Source organism: Pristis pectinata, chromosome 25 (genome assembly GCF_009764475.1).
Source record: "Pristis pectinata isolate sPriPec2 chromosome 25, sPriPec2.1.pri, whole genome shotgun sequence".
In the NCBI taxonomy this organism is placed as follows: Eukaryota; Metazoa; Chordata; class Chondrichthyes; order Rhinopristiformes; family Pristidae; genus Pristis; species Pristis pectinata.
Window position 1 is genome coordinate 30927912 of NC_067429.1, and position 18364 is coordinate 30946275.

General features: G+C 42.0%; 1 protein-coding gene across 3 annotated transcripts in view; it reads left to right on the forward strand.

Moving 5' to 3' along the window:
* map3k3 (mitogen-activated protein kinase kinase kinase 3) overlaps window positions 1–18364 on the forward strand; it is a 171167-nt gene that overhangs the window by 141352 nt on the left and 11451 nt on the right. For 2 of the 3 annotated variants that reach the window (XR_007958214.1, XM_052038913.1), the window contains exon 16: window positions 17521–17698. Coding sequence is in view for 2 of the 3 variants with exons in the window: in XM_052038913.1 (XP_051894873.1) it covers window positions 17521–17698 (178 nt within the window). In the remaining variant the exon portion in view is untranslated. Of the gene's footprint in view, window positions 1–17520; window positions 17699–17838; window positions 18249–18364 lie in introns of those variants that run through there. The other variant, XM_052038914.1, reaches the window with a different exon arrangement.

Here is an 18364-nt window from a genome sequence, read left to right on the forward strand (position 1 = left end):
CATTCAGGTGGGGAAAGTTAAAAGATACAGTCTTTTAGAAGATATAGTGAGTGTTCACGGCCAACCTGTTCCCATGAGGGTGAAAGGTAAGGATGGCAAGATTAGGAAACCCTGGATGACGAGGGATGTTGAGAGTTTGGTGAAGTAAAACAAAGGAAGCGTGTGACAAGTGTAGGCAACAGTAAACAGGAGAGTTCCTTGAGGTATATGGAGTGTGTAGAAGAGTACTTAAAGTTAGGAGGGCAAAGAGGGGGCACAGAATATCATTGGCAGACAAGATTACAAAAAACCCCAAGATGTTTTGTAAGTTTATCAGGAGCAACAAGGTAACCAGGGAAAGAGTAGGGACCTGAGAGATAATCTACCCGTGGAATCAAGAATGTGAGCAAGGTCTTAAATGAATACTTCTCATCTGCATTCACTAAGGAGAAAGACAAGGTAGATGGAGATTTCAGGGAGAGGGGCAGTGATATTCTGGAGCATCGAAGCATTAAGAAGGAGGACATGCTAGATGTCTTGGAGCACATTAAGGTAGATAATTCCCCAGGGCCTGATGAGATTTTTCCTGGGCTGCCATGGGAGACCAGGGAGGGGATTGCTGGGGCCCTGATGGAGATTTTTGCATATTTGCTATCCACAGGTGAGGTACAAGGTTACAGGAGGATAGCAAATGTTTTTGTTGAAGAAGTCAGGTAACTACATTCTTACATCAGTGGTAGGAAAACTATTGGAAGACATTTTCAGGGAAATCCTGTCTCACTAATTTGAATTTTTTGAAGAGGTAACTAAGCCTATGGATGAGGGCAGTGCAGTAGATGTTTTTTGCATGGAGTTTAGCAAGGCCAGGTCCCACATGGTTGGCTGATCCAAGAGGTTAGGCCCCATGGGATTCAGGGCAAGCTGCCAAAATTGACTTGATAATAGGAGATAGGATGGTGGTGGAAAGTTGTTTTTTTTGACTGGAAGTCCATGACCAGTGGTTCAGCCGGACAGTTGTGTAGAGCTGTGACAGATGAATATAATCCTGATAAATGCAAGCTGATGCATTTTAAGAGGGCAAGCAAGGGCAGGACATATACCGTAAATGGTAGGAATGTTGATGAATAGAAGGACCTCGGGGTACAAGGCCATAAATCTCTGAAAGTAAAGCACAGGTGAAGAAGGCATGTGGGGTGATTGCCTTCATCGGCCGTGACAGAATATGAGCGCTTGGGACATCACATTACAACTTTATAAAACGTTGGAGTATTGTATGCAGTTCTGGTCGCCACACATAGAAAGGTTGTGATCATGCTGGAGAGGGTACATAGGAGATACAAAGGATGTTGCCTGGATTGGAGCATTTAACTTATAAGGAGAGATTGGATAGGTTGTATTTGTTTTCCCTGGAGCAGAGAAGGCTGAGGGGAAACCTGATGGAAGTATACAAAATTATAAGGGGGATAGACTGGGTAGATAATAAGAATCTTTTCCCCATAGTTATAAGATAAGACGTAGGAGATATAGAGGGATCCAAGGGGGATTTTCTTTACATACAGAGTGATTGGAATCTGGAACACACTCCCTGAGGAGGTGATGAAGGCAGATACTTCCACGACATTTAAAAAACATCCAGACAAGCACTTGTATCGCCAAGGCATAGAAGACTGCAGACTAAATGTGGGGAAGTGGGATTAGTATAGATGGGTGCAATAGTTGGTGTGGACGTAATGGGCTGAAGGCCCGTTTCTGCGTTGTATGTCTCTATGGCTCTAATACAAGTAAAAGACAACCAGAAACTTGGGACTGTACACAGGTGCTCTGCTGAGCAGTCATCCAATCTGCATTTGGCTTCTCCGATGTAAAGGAGACCACATCCTGAGCATTGAATGCAGTACTCTGTAGACAGTAATCAGTGCAAGTGAATCATTGCTTCATCTGAAAGGACTGTTTGGTCCCTGGATGGTGAGCCCTGGTCCACTCTTTCATCTCCACCAACCAATTCCCTTCTCTCGGAGCTTTCCCATGCAACGTCAGGAGATATAACACTTGTGGTATTATTGCCTCTCCCACCATCCAGGGTCCCAAGCATTCCTTTTGGTGCATCTGATGGACATGGTGTAGTCTATTCGTTCATCAGGGAAAGTGGGTGACCATTTTGCAGAGTATCTGCATCCAGTCTGAAGGATGACCCCCAAGCTTCCTGTTGCGTGTCACTTTAGTTCTCTAGCCCATTCCCATTCTGCTCTATCTGTCTGTAGACTCCTGCAGTGTTTTAATAAGACGCACCTCATTGTCTGCTGGGCACGTTGCAGCCTTTGGCAATTCAATGGTTTGGGGTAACTTGCTTTTTATGTTTGTATCAGAACAGGCCAGTTCCACATTAGGTCATCCATCCGTAATATTCGGTCACTTTCCACTGATCTGATCAGCTGGACATTTCCTACAGCTCTGACCTGCATTTCACAGCTCTTGTATGTTTCCTTATTTTCTCTCCTCCTAACTGCTCTCATTGATTCATCAACCAGATATTGTCATCCATAGCTTGTCACCCTTGGCAACCTGGCCTCAACATTTCAGAAATTATCCTTTCATCATTCCTATCTTTCTTGCACAGTTCTGACGAAGGGTTATTGTCCTGAAACACTAACTCTGTTTCCCTTTCGACAGATGCTGCCTGACCTGCTCAGTTTTTCCCGCATTCTCTATTTTTATTTCGGAATTCCAGCATCTGCAGTTTTTGTTCAGATGCTGAGGAAGTTGAATAAATTTAGGTAGAAAAAATGAAATAGTGCAATGGGAATAGTCTACAGACTATTTTCTCACTGCTGACCTAATGTCATTATTTTCAGAGTTGTCCACCCCACCTTTTCCATTCTGTTTTTCATTCTGAAATCTTAAATACCTTACAGTATTCAGATTCAAGTCTTGGTCATCTTGCAATAACATATCTAAGAGATAATAGCCAAGTATGTCCAGTGGTGACATTAATTTATCTCTCTTGCTACAAGTGTTCTGATAAAGAGCCTGTAATTTCTCTTTCCTTTGACACTGTTTGCTGCTGTGTTATTATCATTGTATGCTCACTCACACAGCTAATCATTACCCGTGCTGTTATAATGCACCATCACCTTGTCTTCCTTGCTAACATTTTAAATTTCCCTTTTTCTCACCTGTGTTACGCCATCCCCATACACAAAATTTAGTTTACAATTCTATAATATTATGACCACACTTCCGTAGGGGGGTCCTATATTATGAGATTACTAATTAACACTTCCCCAATCCAGAGATGTCTAAATAAACTGTTCCCTAGTTGGTCCACGATGCATCGTTCAAGAAAATTGTCCCGAAAACATTTTATAAACTAAAACTGACCTAGCAATGTGGAGAATAAGGATTTATATTAAAAAGGGTAACCAGGGAGGAGGGGTGGGAAAAGGGAGGATTTGGAGGAAGGATCAGAAGCCAGGCCCAGTGCTCCCATTCCCCTCCAAATGCCAGAAGCTATACCATGCTTCCCTGAGGTCTGCGTTTGTAGCTGTTTGGTGCATCTGAGTGCTTTAACCAGTTCATTGGGGAGTTAAATGCTGACCACATATATGTGGGACTGGAGCCACTTATGGGTTCGACTAGACACAGTAAACCGGCTTATTTCTTCCAAGTATTTGAATTAGATATGTTTTGTGACAATCTGACAACTTCATGATGATTTTTACTGACTTTTTATTTTGTTTCTATTTGTTAAATTGAATTCAAATTCTTACACTGCCATGGTATATTAGTGCACTGCACATGGTGTATTATATCAAAGTATTGTGCCACTTCTATGTGGTGAATATTTTTTATTTTCAGCACCTTGTGCAGTTTTGTAAATTTTGCTTGGAATTTGTTTTTCCATTTGCTCTTTACTGGAACGCATTGGCCTGTTGATGAGCACGATCTGTTGATGGTACAGACATGCAAGTATCCATCGCAAGCAAACTGGTTACATTGCCGCTGTCAACAACATTTAGTTTCTTATAACCTGGTCTGATAAGGGGTCTGTGTCCTGTTCCCTCATCCCCACTTTCCTCATTCTTGTGCATCTAAGATGCAGTGTAGCTATCACCAAGAGAATGGTTCTGAGTGGAAGTCCAGTGCTTTGCCGTGACAACAAGTTTTCCTTTGCACTCTGCTGTTTAACGTTTAGTTTTTTTTAACCTATTCATGTCCAAATGGGATATTTGACTATATAGCTGCTCTCCTCTCAAGTCTGAATTAGCCGATGTACTTCTGAGGCAATGTGCAGTAGTCTAGTTTGATAAAACTTGGTCTTACTTTACCAGAGTAGGCAAGAAATTAGTTTTAGCAGACACCATTGAACAACTTCTGCCACAGGCCAAGGTCAGGTAATTGACATGGAAATGAAATTCTGCAAGATCTAATTGACGGACTAAAAGCTAAATTAAATGACAAAAATCAACTGAGAGTGAGTTGCTTAATTGTTTATGATATAGTTGTGTGCAATCAATGAAAGAGTTGAAATCTCCCAGAAAAAAATTTGGATTTCTTTCTCATTTTGTTTGCAATCTGCCTTGGAGCGAGTAGGGAACAACTTAATTGTTTGTAAGTGCTGTTTTGTGAGTTACTGTGACCTGGGTTGTTTACCAAGCATGGATTCCGGGAAGAGTTTTCTTGGAATCTGAAAGCCTCCATATTATTGTAATGAAAATACAATGCATGATTGTGTTGTGATAACTGAGGGTGCCATTTGGGTCAATAGAAATCACAAATTTCCCAGGATCTAACAAGCTCACTGATGCCAGTTTAATGTTGATAGGGCCACTGCTTGTAACTTCAGCCCCCTTGTAGTGCAGAATGTTAAATCAGTCAAGATTTGAGCTTAGTCATAACTGATGATTCAAACTTAGAAAATGTTCTCTTTGAGTATTGGAAGCTGTGACTAGATTCCATTGCAGTTTCACTCTTCACTGTCTTCTACTGTCTTCTTGCTGGACATTCAGCCACCACTTCTGTTCAGGTTTACATATTGAAGGACGGACACTTGGATTGTAGTCATAAGAATTTTTGGCATACAAGCAGATCACTTTGTCCAGACCCTCCAAAAAATAGAGGAGTTTAGGTTAATCTCACTTCTCAGTTCTGAGTCTCTTCAGTGCTCACCCAGCAGACTCAGAGCCCCCACTATTCTGAATGAAAGATTCTGACCTCAACATTACCAGTGCTACCACCAACTGACTTAAATCTTTGTCCCCTAGTTATTGACCTCACTAGGAAAGGAACTAAGTCCTTCCTGTTCACCCTGTCCAGCCGTTATTAATGTTATTGATCTTGATTAAAAGGCAAGAGCCCCTGCCTACTCTACCTCTTCTCAGCACCAGTCCTGCCGACATCCTCATAAATCTCCATTGTACATTCTCCAGCAAAATTGCATCCTTTCTGCAGTGTGGTAAACAGGACTGTCCACTGTATTCTAGCTGTGGCCTAACTGCTGTTTCATACAGTTCTAGCATAATCTCTCTACATTTATTCTTTACCTTGGCTGATAGAGGCAGGTCTGCTGTAAGCTGCTATACCTACCTTATCTACCTCTCCTGCTGCCTTGGGATATTTGTGGATCTTCTCCCAAGGACACTTTGGTTCCTCTACACTTTTAGTATACTGCCACATCATTTATTCATTTGCCTGGTTTGCCCTTCCCAAATGCATACCTTGTATTTTCTCTGGAACAAATTCCATTTGTCACTTTTCTGTAGCACAGTGATGCAGCAGGTAGTACTGCTACCTCACAACTTCCAAGACCAGGTTTGATCCGGACTCCCAGTGATGTCTGTGTGGAGTTTGCATGTTCTCCCTGTGGCTGTGTGGATTTTCTCCAAGTGCTCTGGTTTCCTCCCACATCGTGAAGACATGGTGGTTGCTAGGTTAATTGGCTACTGTGGTGGTGGGAGAATCAGTGGGGAGTTAGTCAGCATGTGAGAGAGAATAGGTTGCAGGGAAATAAGTGGGGGAATGGCGTTGCTCTGAGCAGACAGACTACATGGGCCAAATGTTCTCCTATATCAGAAAAAAGTGCCCACCTGACCAATCCAAAATGATTTCCTACAGCCAAGCACAACCTTCCTCTCTGTTAACCATATGAACAATTTTGATGTCATCGGCAAACTTACAACTGCCACACCTCGATCCAAGTCAACCATTATGCATCACAAAAAGCAAAGACCTGATCCTCAGCGCTTCGGAACTGTCCAACTGAGTCAATTTTTAAATCCAGTTGCTACTTTTTCTTGAGATTGTCAAACACTTCTCTAAAAATCCATGTAAACTACATCAAATACTTCGCCCTCATTAATACACTTTATTATCACCTCCAAAAATCCAGTCAAGTTAATCAGGCACAACTTTGCGTTAACAAATCCACGGTGATTGTCTTTAATTAAGCAATGCCTTTACAAAATACTGATGTGGTCTTGTTGAGCTTGCTATATACTGATGAAGTTCTCTGGATTGCATTTTAAGAGTCCTTGCCAGAAGTTCTAGTGCTCCTTTAGGCAGAGTAGTATAGCAGAAAAGCTCAGTACCAGTGACCATTATGGTCTTTGGCTCTAGGCTAAAGTCTTCGGTTGTGTTAGAAGCCTCAACATACCAAATGTTGGCCATTTTCTTAGCTCGCGTATCTCAGTACATGTGACAATAATAAACCAATTTACAAATTTAATTTACCAATTTAGCTGCCTCTTACCTGGAGGGCCAGCTGCGGGAAATTGGTGATCATGGACCCAATGGGGTCTGGAGTTGTGGGGGTGTTATGGGGTGGAGCTGAAGACGAATAGTGCTGGATGGGGAACGACATCAACCTCTGTGCCCCTGGTGTATTTGCAAAGGGTGACTGAAACCAGGAAGAAACCAGACAGATTTGCTGAGTTACAAAACTAGGGAGCTCACTCACGTCAGTGGAACTCTTGTTTAGAATATCAGCACCTTCAGAAGGAAAAACAATTTAAATATCAAAACTGCAGTCAAAAGGATTTATTTAAGATAATATGTACTCTTTGTTAAGAGTCTGTCAGTAATTTATTAATAACCTGCATCCCACTTTGTGGTATTTAATTGGATTTATTGTTTGTTTTGCTGAATTATTCAATTTTATGAGCTATAGTGCAAATCAGCTCCATGAAAACCATTGAATAACTGCACTCTCGACATCCACTATCTGGAGCAGCCGAGGAGAGAAAAGATGGTGCAGAACATCTCAGTTGGTAAAGAATGTGCTGCTTGAGATCATGAGAAGGGGAAATAGAGATGGTGGAGGAGGTGGGAGTACACAGCCAGTGGCGCAGGAAACAGTTTGAACAGTCAAAGCTGGAAGAGATGCAAAGCAGGAATGTTGTGGAAGTGGCAGAGGTCATTAGTGGCTTCGGGGGTGAGAGGAGGGGAGGTTTAGAAGAAATATGTTCCTGTGCTGAGCTATTGCTGGGCTGCCTCAAAGCATTGTGTCCATTTGGAGTTCAGAAAGAGGATCTCGAGGAGGCCAAGGGAGTAAGAGGAAGGTTCTATTTTAAGATAAAAACGATGTGAGATTCCAGGATCTGACTGGATGGAATCCTGGGATAATATTTTAAATTTGGGAATAGACTTGACAGGTAAATTCAAAATCATATGTGAAGCATATGGTTAATTGGCATTAGGAGTCCAGCGGTGTCCCACAACTGTGCAGAAAGGTTTTGGGAAGCAGGTGAAATTCCAAGATATTGTGCATTTCCTGTCATGGAAGCCTTGACTAATGAACCAGAATTCATCAACCCTTGGTAATGACAGATTGAAAGATATGTGCACAGAGAACTCTTGACCTGTTAAGTATAAAGGAAGAAGGGGTCATGTAACAGTGTTGCTGACTGAAGGCCATCTACCACACAGGGTCACTGCTAACACCGAGCCATTCTGCAATTGTTCATCTTAACCAACATTGGTATTAATGCTCATGGAAAGAACATGCATAAGGGCAAAACTTGTCTCTTACCATGGTTCATACATAAACTGTTAAGAAGCAAACTTGCATTTAAATAGCACTTTTCACATTTGCAGAATGTTTCCAATTGGTCTGTTAACATCGATGTGTAATCTCAAATATTTAGATAAACACTGTACATGGTTGCCTTTAGTGATGTCCTGTGATTTCACTGCATGACATCAACCAGGTCTTCCGCTCACCCTCTTCTGCTAACACCCATTAGCAACTCCAAACACCATGTTCTATTTACAATTAACTGTGTATAGACTTTAAACAGACTCTCACTTTCTACAGTTTGAGTTAATGTGACCAAAAAAACAGTTAACTTTAACTTTGGTTTGTTTAGCCTTTGGCAGAAGTTTCAGACTCCAGCCCATTAATTCTGTGTCATCTCTTTCTCTGCACCTCTTCCATCCATCCTGTCCTCTGCCATGACACATTGAGATTGTTTCCCTTCTGAATTAGAATCAGATTTATTATCACTGACATATGACGTGTAATTTGTTGTTTTGCAGCAGCAGTACATTGCAAAGACAATCTATAAAGTACAAAAATAAATAGTAAAAAAAAAAGAATGATGAGGTAATGTTCATGGACCGTTCAGAAATCTGATGGCGGAGGGGAAGAAGCTGTTCCTGAATTGTTGAGCTTGGGTCTTCAGGCTCCTGTACCACCTCCCCTATGGTAGTAACGAGAAGAGGGCATGTCTCAGATGGTGAGGATCCTTAATGATAGATGCTGCTTTCTTGAGGGTATCTTGACCCCATTATACGCCCCCAAATCACTTCGCTTCTCCCCACCCCTTGCTTTGCTACCCTCCAAGCAGGAATCTGTCCCAAGTCTATGGCTGCTCTGTGTTCCTCTCAACATTTTCAAAGGCGCTCAACCAGGCTTCCATTGCTATCAGCTTACATCAGTAACCCCAACACCCCAGTTCTTCCCTCTCACCAACCTTCCCATTGAAGCTAAAGTTACCAGTTTCCACCTTTTTAACTCATTCACCATTCATCCCTTAAACTCTTGCCAGCCTGTCACCATGTAACATATTTGTGGATAACTGCACTGGCGATCAGGCTTTGACTGAAATTTTGTAGAGTTCTGAGCCAAAAGCTTGTAGGTTTGCGTCTTATTCCAGAGGCCTGAGTACAAAAATCTAGGCTGCTACCTCAACCTAGGGTTAGAGGACTGCACTGTTGGAGATGTCATCTTTGGAATGATAAGCTGAACTAATACGAACGGCTCCAATGCGAACATAAAAGATGATATTGTACTGAAACTGAAATATCTCCCTGGTATCCCTCAGTCAGCATCACAAGAACAGGTTATTAGATTGTTATCACATTGCTCTTTGTAGGATCTTGCTCTGCATAGATTGATTACTGCATTTCTTATATTTATAATAATGAGTATACTTAAATCATTTAACTGACTAAAGCACTTTTGGATAATCTAAGAAACTTAAAGATATTATGAATGCAAAAAATAAACCGCTGGAAGAGCTCAGTGGTCAGGTTGCAGGTTCTCAACCCAAAGTGTCAACCATTCCTTTGAGCCCACAGATGCTGCTTGACCCACTGATTCCAGCATTTCTCCTCATCCTTGACCAGTCTCTGGTCTTTGAGGTGACTCCAGTGCCCCTGTTGTCCAGCTGGGTGGGACTGCGCTCCTCTAGTTCCATTCTTATCTCTCTATTCATAGGCAGAGATTCAATCTTATTAGTTTCTTTTCCCTCTTTTGCACCAATGGTGTCTCTGAAGGAATTCCTGTTGGTTACTACATCTTCATATGTGCAGTCCTCAGCAACATCATTGATGAAACATTGCAAGTTTCCATATGTACATCAGTGAAACAAATTTTCCACCTCGCCACCACCTCTCTGGATCCCTCCATTATCTCCAATGCGTGAAATTGCTTGTGCAGGATCCGTAATTGGAAACTGCCTCCAGTTAAGTATTGGGAAAACCAGAGTCATAATTATCAATATCCACCAAAAAGTACAATCCATCGCTACCTACTCCACCTCCTTTCGTGAGATTGTACCAGATAATTGCAATCTCTGTGTCACGTTTGACTCCAAGAAGAGCTTAAAACTCTATATGTGCCGTTAGTAGGAGCTTCATCTCTTTCGGATCACTTGATTCTGCCTTGCCTTAGTCCATTTGTTACTAAATCTTATCCAAGCTCTTGTTGCCTTCAAACCTGGCCATTCCAACAAGCTTCTGGCTGAACTAGTCTCTAAAGTTTTGCTATTCATGTCCTCATGTGCACCTCGCCTGTGTGGTCTTCCCATTAAACAACTCTTCTGTTTTTAAAATTTTCTTGTTTTTAAACCCATCGTGGTTCATCTTTTCCTGTCTACATAGTCTACGCCAGTCCACGACTCTGAGGTGTTTCTGCATTCTTCCATCCCTGGCCTTTTAAATTTTTCTGATTTTAATTGCTCTCATTGGCTGCAGTGCCTTAAGCTGCCAGACCTAAAGCTTTAGAATTTCTTGCACCATTCCCCCCACCTCTTTCAATTTCTTTCTTTAAAGCACTTTATAAACCCTACCTCTTGGAGCAAGTCTTGTTCGTGTATATCCTTTACATTCCTCAGTTAGATTTTAATTTGATAATGCTTCCGTGAAGTGCCTTGGGACATTTTACAATTTTTATATATGGCTTGTTTTTTTCCTTTTCTCCTGCTTCTTTGGCTACCCTTTGGCAACTTATTCTATTCTATCTCATCCATCTCTCCTTTAAAATGCTTGTAATCAACTGCATGTTGCCTCTCAGAATTTGGTACTTGTTTGTCATTCATAACTCTATGCTGCCAAATAAATTCTATTGAGATTCACAACCATGTCTAAACTGATCAAGTTCTCCTGATTATGTAAAGTTTTTTAGCCCAAATTATTCCTGTAGTCTAAATTATTGACTAGGCTATCTACAATCTTTTCTTTGTAAATTTAATACTAACATCTCTCTCAAGCCCAATTATTACTGACTCCCACACTGGTTGTTCTTCTTGGAAAGGTCCCTCATTTCCTCAAGGGACTGATATGCCAGTGTCTGACGTACAACCACTTGGCCATCTTCACAAGATCTGCCTGGGCATTCAGATCTATTGGGCTTTGCTTTCTTTTGTCAAAACCATATGCAGCTCCAGGATGGCCCAAGAAATCAAAGCTACCTCAAATGTCTTTTTTCCATTGCAACCATTTTCTTTAAAATCCTCTCCACCTTCACCTCCAATAAAAAAAATCTGAGTCCATTGATTTCCATATTATGAAGGTAATGAAGACCCATTTGCCTGTCTCTGCTACTTTCCCCAATGTGCCAAAGCTTAAATCAACACTTGGTCCCTCGGCATTACCCCTCCTAAGCCTTCACTATTTATCTCCATGTTCTTTCCAAGCCCTGTGCTCATGGGAACCACCTACTCCAACCTCAACCCATTCCCATTAAACATCTGAGCACCAAACTGAGATCCCTGTCCTCCATGAAAACTGAAGTGGTTCCCTTTGCCCAGGTCCTATCAGACTTCCTTTTAAAAAGTTTCACTTCTTTTTCAGTGAAGGACATAGATTTATCCAGGATATTCAGCACAGATTTGTTGAGGGACGTTTATGACTGACTTGATTGTGCTTCTATTTTGAGGGGGATCTTGGATGGTCATTGAGGATGGCATTTTTAATCAAGTCTATGTGAATTTTTGGCAAGGTTTTTGAGTAGGTCCCACAAGGCAAAACTGATCAGAAAGTGAAACATTGGATGATGCAAAATTGATCCAGTGGCAGGAAAATTGTCAATGGGTAGACTAGAATTCTACTACAATTATGAGTAGAATTCTACAACAAAGAGTCTTCCACAGGGCTTATTTCTGGACCACATCTGCTTTTTATGATGGATATCACTGTTTTAGATTTAGAGGCATGATTTAAAAAAAAAATTGGTGATATTATAATGATCCATGTGGTGATCATGAGGGAGAAAGCTGCAAACCTCGGCAAGTTAACAATGGACTGGTTAGGTCAGCAGAGGTCTGACAAATGAAATTCAGTCCAGAGTTGTGAGGCAACACAAATGGGGTGTGAGAAATTGGGGTAGAAAGTGGGGTGGGGGTGATTTGCAGGTACTTGGCAGGGACTTCAAGGCAAGAGAATATACTAAATACTGGGATACTTAGAAGTGTAGAGGAATAAAGAGATCTTGGAGTGTGGGTCCACAAATTCCAAAAGGTAGCAGGGCAGCAATGGAGAATTAAACTGACAGGCAATGGGTGGCTCAGGGTCACCCCTGGGGACTGAATGCCGTTGCACTCTGTTGCCTGCCATTTTAATCCCACTTCCACGCTGTGCACTGTTATAACAAAGCCCAAGGTAAGATTGAAGAACAGCACTTCATCTTCTGTCTGGGCACACTGCAGCCTTTTGGACTCGATCTCAGATTCTAACCTCATGTAACTTGTTTTCTCTCTCCGTATTACAACCGGTCAATTCTGCTGTATTTCTTCCAGCTGTGGTCTTGGCTTACTCTCCTCTCTTCATTAGCACAGTCTGAGCCACTGGCCATCTGTATCTCATCAATTGTTACATTCCTTTGTTTTCTCACTCTAAATGCACTCATTTCAGAGCTTTTATTCATCTTCGCTTTTTCTAATTGCCCCTATTAACCAATGGCCCCTATAACCTATCCCCACAGCAACCCTGGCCTCCCCCATCAAAGATTTTCCCTTTGTCTTTTCATTCCCTCCCCACCTTCACTGCATCTTAAAACTAACTGTTTCCTCTCTTCCCCTGTCCTGATCAGAGGTCTTCAATCCAAAATATTCACTCTGCTTCTCTTTCCACAAGTGCTGCCTGATCTGTTGTTTCCAGCATTATATGTTTTTAATCCTTGACGGTAGGTTTGGGAGGGTTTAAGCTAGCTTAGCAGTTAATTGGGAAGCTGAGCAGAGATTCGGAAGTGGTAAAGCTGAACCGCAGAAGGAAAGCAAAAAACCAGTGAGGGGCTGCGGGAGTCGCCGCTGCCGGACTGCGGAAAGTAGACAACGAGGAGGCTGGTAGTGCTGAATGTACACAGGTCAAAGCAAGAAGTGTGGTGTACAAGGCAGATGAGTGCAGATGTGGATGTATGGAAGGATGATAATTTAGCCATCATTGAAATATGTCTTAGTGTGATAGAGGAGGTAGTGTAATGTTCCTGGTTTTTAGGCTCTCAGACAAGATAGATAGGAGATTAAAAAATCAGTGTATAAGTAGCAATATTGGTATGAAACAATCACAGCTGTGAGAGGGGATGATAAGAGGATTAGCTCCTGGTGCCTGTTGTACCATTCAGTTGGACCACAGCCGATCTTTTATCTCAGTGCCAGTTCCCTGTGCTAACCCCATATCCTTTGATTCCCTTAATGTCTAAAAACCGATCAATATCTGTTCTTGAACATGCTCAGTTGCTGAAGCCTCCAGCCCTCTTGGCTAATAAATTCTCAAGGTTCACTAGTTGAAGAAATTTCTTCTCATCTGTGAATGGATGACCCTTTTTTTTTGGTGAAAACTCTGACCGCTGGTTCCAAAGACCCCAACCAGGGAAGACATTAACTCCACATCTACCCTGTTGAGGTCTGTAAGAATTTTGTACGTTTCAATGAAATCCTTCTTCTAAACTCGGGAGTACAAGCTGCCTTGTCTGTTTAATCTCTTTGTGTAACAAACATATCACCCTAGAAATCAATCTGCTGAATCTTCACTGCACTCGGTCTAATGCAAGTATATTCTTCCTTGGGTAGGGAGACCAGACCTGCACACAGCATTCCAGATGCTGGCTCACCAGGGCTCTATACAATAAAACGACCAAGTATCTCTATGCTTGTACTCAAATCCTCTCGCAATAAAGAGCAAATATACCATTCTCTTTCTCTGCACTGTTCCTTCCTGATAATCAAACTGGGCCTACCCCAATCTAACGCATTTAATCTTATTTTACCATTGTCCGTTTTGCTATCCTGCACTATTATTTTGTTTTACGTTCCTCTAACGTTTTAGATTCCACCTTCCCTAAGGCTCCTCTCCCACTATCTCCACACCCCCCCACCCACTCCTATTTAGTTTAAGGTCTTATCTACAGCCATACTTATTTGACCATAGACCTTCAAACAATCCAAAGGTGGTACAAAGAGCAAAAGCATTGGGGCAGTAATTATGGGAAATTTCAGTTATCCCAAGTATGGAATAGGATGCAGTCAGTGTAGGGGGAACAGAATTCTTATTTATATTTGAGAACTTTTTCCAACCAGTAATGTGGCAAGCCCAAGAAGAGGGGGACAATTCCGGATTTAGTTCCAGGGAGTGAAACTAGGCAGGTGGAAGGAGTCTCAGTGGGAGAGCACTTTTGAGGTATTCATCATAGTTCAGTTGGACTTTGCAAAATTATGGAAAAAAAACAAAGGTGAAATAAGATTAAATGTTTTAAGTTGGGGTAAGGCCAATTTTACTACAGTTGGAAGTGACTCAGCAAAAGCAGACTGGAAACAGCTGCTTGAAGGTAAATCAGTCTCAGACCAATGGGAGCGTTTAAGGAGGTAACTTAGCATGTTCTGGATAACATGTTGTGACAAAGTTAAAAGTGGGACTGTGAAATTTAGAGTCCCCCAGGGTTATAAGGTGCATAAAGGGTAAACAAGGGAAGTTAAACGGACACCTGAGTTTGATATGCATAAAGTCTTGTGAAAGTGAAGTTAAAAGGGAAATTAGAAAAACAAAGAGGCGTGTGGGGAAAAAAAAAGCACAGGCATTTAAAGTGTTAATAAAACAGGAAAATACTAGTTTGTTGGGAACCAAAAAACACAATGTGTGTGGAGCTGGAGGTTATGGGAAGGTTTTAAATGTATACTTTGTAGCTGTCATAGTCATAGAGATACAGCACAGAGCAGACACCGAGTCCCTGCTGACCACCAACCACCCATTTTACACCAAGCGGACATTATTTCCATTTTCTTCTTCTCATCGAGTCCTCCCAGATTCTACCACTCACACACTAGGGGCAATTTACAGTATCCAATTAACCCACCACCCCACACATCTTTGTGATGTGGGAGGAAACCAGATGTTTTCACAAAAGAGGGGGAAGCTGCCAAAATTGTGGTAAAGAGTGAAATATTGGGCAAGATATGCAATAGTAAGAAAGGTTTTGTGTCTTTCAGAGTGGATAAATCACCAGGCCCATTTGAAGTCTATCCTAAGCTATTTAAAAGCAGCAAGAGAAGAAACTGCAGGGGCTCTGCCCGTCATTTTTCAATCCTCCCTGGCTGCAGGGGTGGTGCCAGACGATTTGCCAGAGAGGTCACTGATCTGAAACTTTGCATCCTGCCTGACATCCTGAGCATGTTCATCTTCTGTTTTTATTTCCAATTTCCAGCACGTGCAGTATTTTGCTTTGGGGTAATAACGTTGCGCCATTCTGTACAAAAAAGATTTGAAAAGGGAGGAAGAATAAGCCAGTTAATTACAGATCAGTTGGTTTTAACCTAAGTGATGGGAAAATTATTGGATTCAGTTCTGAGGGACAGTGTAAACCTTCATTTGGAAAAATAAATGATCAGCAGGGATTTGTGTCTGACTAAACTAATTTTTTTTGAGGAAGTTGCAAGAAAGGCCAAGAAAGCAATGCATTTGATGTAATCTACATGGATTTTGTCAAGACATGTGACAGGCTGGTCAAAAAATTATAAAAGCTCCTGGAACTCAAGGGAGAATCAGCTTAGTGGCAGGAAGCAAAGGGATGACCTATCCTGGGCCCAACACGTAGATGCAATTACAAGGAAGGCGCGCCAGCATCTTTACTTTCTTAGAAGATTAAGGAGGTTACACCAAATATTCTAACAAACTTCTACAGATGTACTGTTAAAAGTATCCTGACTGGTTGTATCACGGTCTGGTATGGCAATTCAAATGCACAGGAATGTAAGCTGCTGCAGAGAGATGTGCCTGTCATGTATTGGACTCAGCCCAATACATCACGGACACATCCCTGCCCACCATCGGGAGTATCTACAGGAGGCGCTGCCTCAAGAAGGCGAAATCTTTCATCAAAAGTCCCTACTATCCGGGCCATGCCATGTTCTCACAGCTCCCATCGGGCAGGAAGTACAGAAGCCTGAAGTGCCACACAGAGTTCAAGAACAGCTACTTCCCTTCAACCATTCAGTTCTAGAACCAGCATGCACAACCCTAATCGCTACCTCAGTATAGAAACACTTTGACCACTTTGCACTACAGTGGACTTAGTTTTGTTTTGATCTAGTTGTGTTCTTTCTTGTAAGAATTGTGTATAATTTCTGTTCAATTTATGTTTTTCTTGTGAATGTTGCATATATGATGCTTTGTGCCAGTGATGCTGCTGCAAGTAAGTTTTTCATTGCACCTGTGCATATGACAATAAGCTCAAGTTTGACTTTAATGCTGGATAGGTGTTTTAGTGACTGGAAGGCTGTAACAAACGGGGTTCCATGGAGCAAGTACTCAGTCTTTTGGTCTTTGTAATACATTTAATGATTTCATTATAGAGGTGTGATAAGGAAGGTCGCAGCTGATACAAAAACAGGCCTTGTGGTTGACAGCAAGGAGGAAAGCTTCAGACAGCAGGACAATAAAGATGGTTTGGTCAGTTGACCAGAAAAGTGATAAATGGAGTTTAATTCAGAGAACTGAGAGAGGATGCATTTGGACAGGTGCAACAAGACTGGGAGCAAGGCAGATAGGTTATGCTAGAACTGTATAAGTCATGGCTTGAGTACCATGTTACAGGAAAGATACGATTGCTGAGGAGATTCAGGAGGGTATCGCCAGCACTGGAAAATTGTGATTATGAGAAAAGATTGTCTGGGGTTCTCTTTAGATCGGAGGAGGCTGAAAGAAAACTTAATTGTGAGGCTGAGGGAGAGTAAATAGGAAGGACCTCTTTGCCTTTGCAAAGGAGGCTAAAGCTAGGGACATAGATTTAAGGTAATCAGCGAAAGGATTAGAGGGGCACCGAGCAAATATCTTTTCAGCTAGAGGGTGGTGGAGATCTGGAGCTCACTACCTGAAAGGCTGTTAGAAGCTAAAGCCCTCATTGCGTTTAAAAAGTGTTTGGATACGTACTGGAAGGACCGTGACCTGCAGGGCTGGAACTCAGTGCAGGATGGTGGGACTTGGCCAGGCAGCACTGACTGGTATTGACATAATGAGCCAAATGGCATCCTGTGTCATAATTTCTATCATCATGTGATGTTTAAAACTAATGAAGTTGTTCCAGAATACATGGAAATTGTTCTCTCCCAAATCATTCCCCATATGGGCACAGATGCAACTTCCCCAAACAGATGCCACCTGTGTACGGTGACTTTCATTTTCCCCCTCACTGTGAAAGGGTGAGACGGGAAACTGATGCTGTGAAACAGCTATAACGGTGCATTGTGTAGCCCTGAACTGTCTGTTGAGGTCCTGTTTCTTTCTTTTGAGTTCTCTCTCCATCTGTGGCACTCAGTGTTTCCAATCTGGTTCCAGGAGCCAACATCCTGCGAGATTCTGCAGGAAATGTAAAGCTGGGCGACTTTGGAGCAAGCAAACGACTACAGACGATATGCATGTCAGGGACAGGGATTCGCTCAGTCACTGGGACACCGTACTGGATGAGCCCAGAGGTTATCAGTGGCGAAGGCTATGGAAGGAAAGCTGATGTTTGGTAAGTAGATGTGAACTTGTCATCTGTCACTCTTATATAGCAGAAACATTATCAATCTAACACCGCTCTCCCTGGCCCACTGTTTTAATAGCTTTCTGAGTTATAACTACGTGTAATCCTGTCTTCCCCATGCCTTCTAGCCATGAATCCTTTTAAAGAGCCGGTATAGACTCAACTGGCTGAACGGCCTCCTTCTGTTCTGCAACTGTTCTTGTGGTTTGAAGTGCAAGTCAGTTCTTCAGATGTCTTCAATTATCAACTGTAAACCAAGACGAAATTTTCTTTCTTCGAACTTCTATTTTTATCACACACTTAACCATCTAAAACAAGACCACAAAGACTATTATAGGGAATACTGAAAAAATGTAGCTAAACTGGGTGACATAGGCACACATTGTTTCATCTCATTAATAGCTTGCAAGCTTCACACTACTCGAGTCAGGCCCTGTGATTGTGGAAGAAATAAATGTAAAACCCACAATTGTTTGGCCACTTTTTGGCTCTCAATGATCAGGGGATCTGTTTCTTGGGATTGAAATATAGGCTGCAGTCTTAAGACTTTACAAAATACTGTGGCGCAATGGAATCGCACACATCCCAGAACGTGTCCTGGTGGCTTGGTGAGTAATGGAAGTCTGCCTGTGACCTGTGCATTGTTTGTGACTG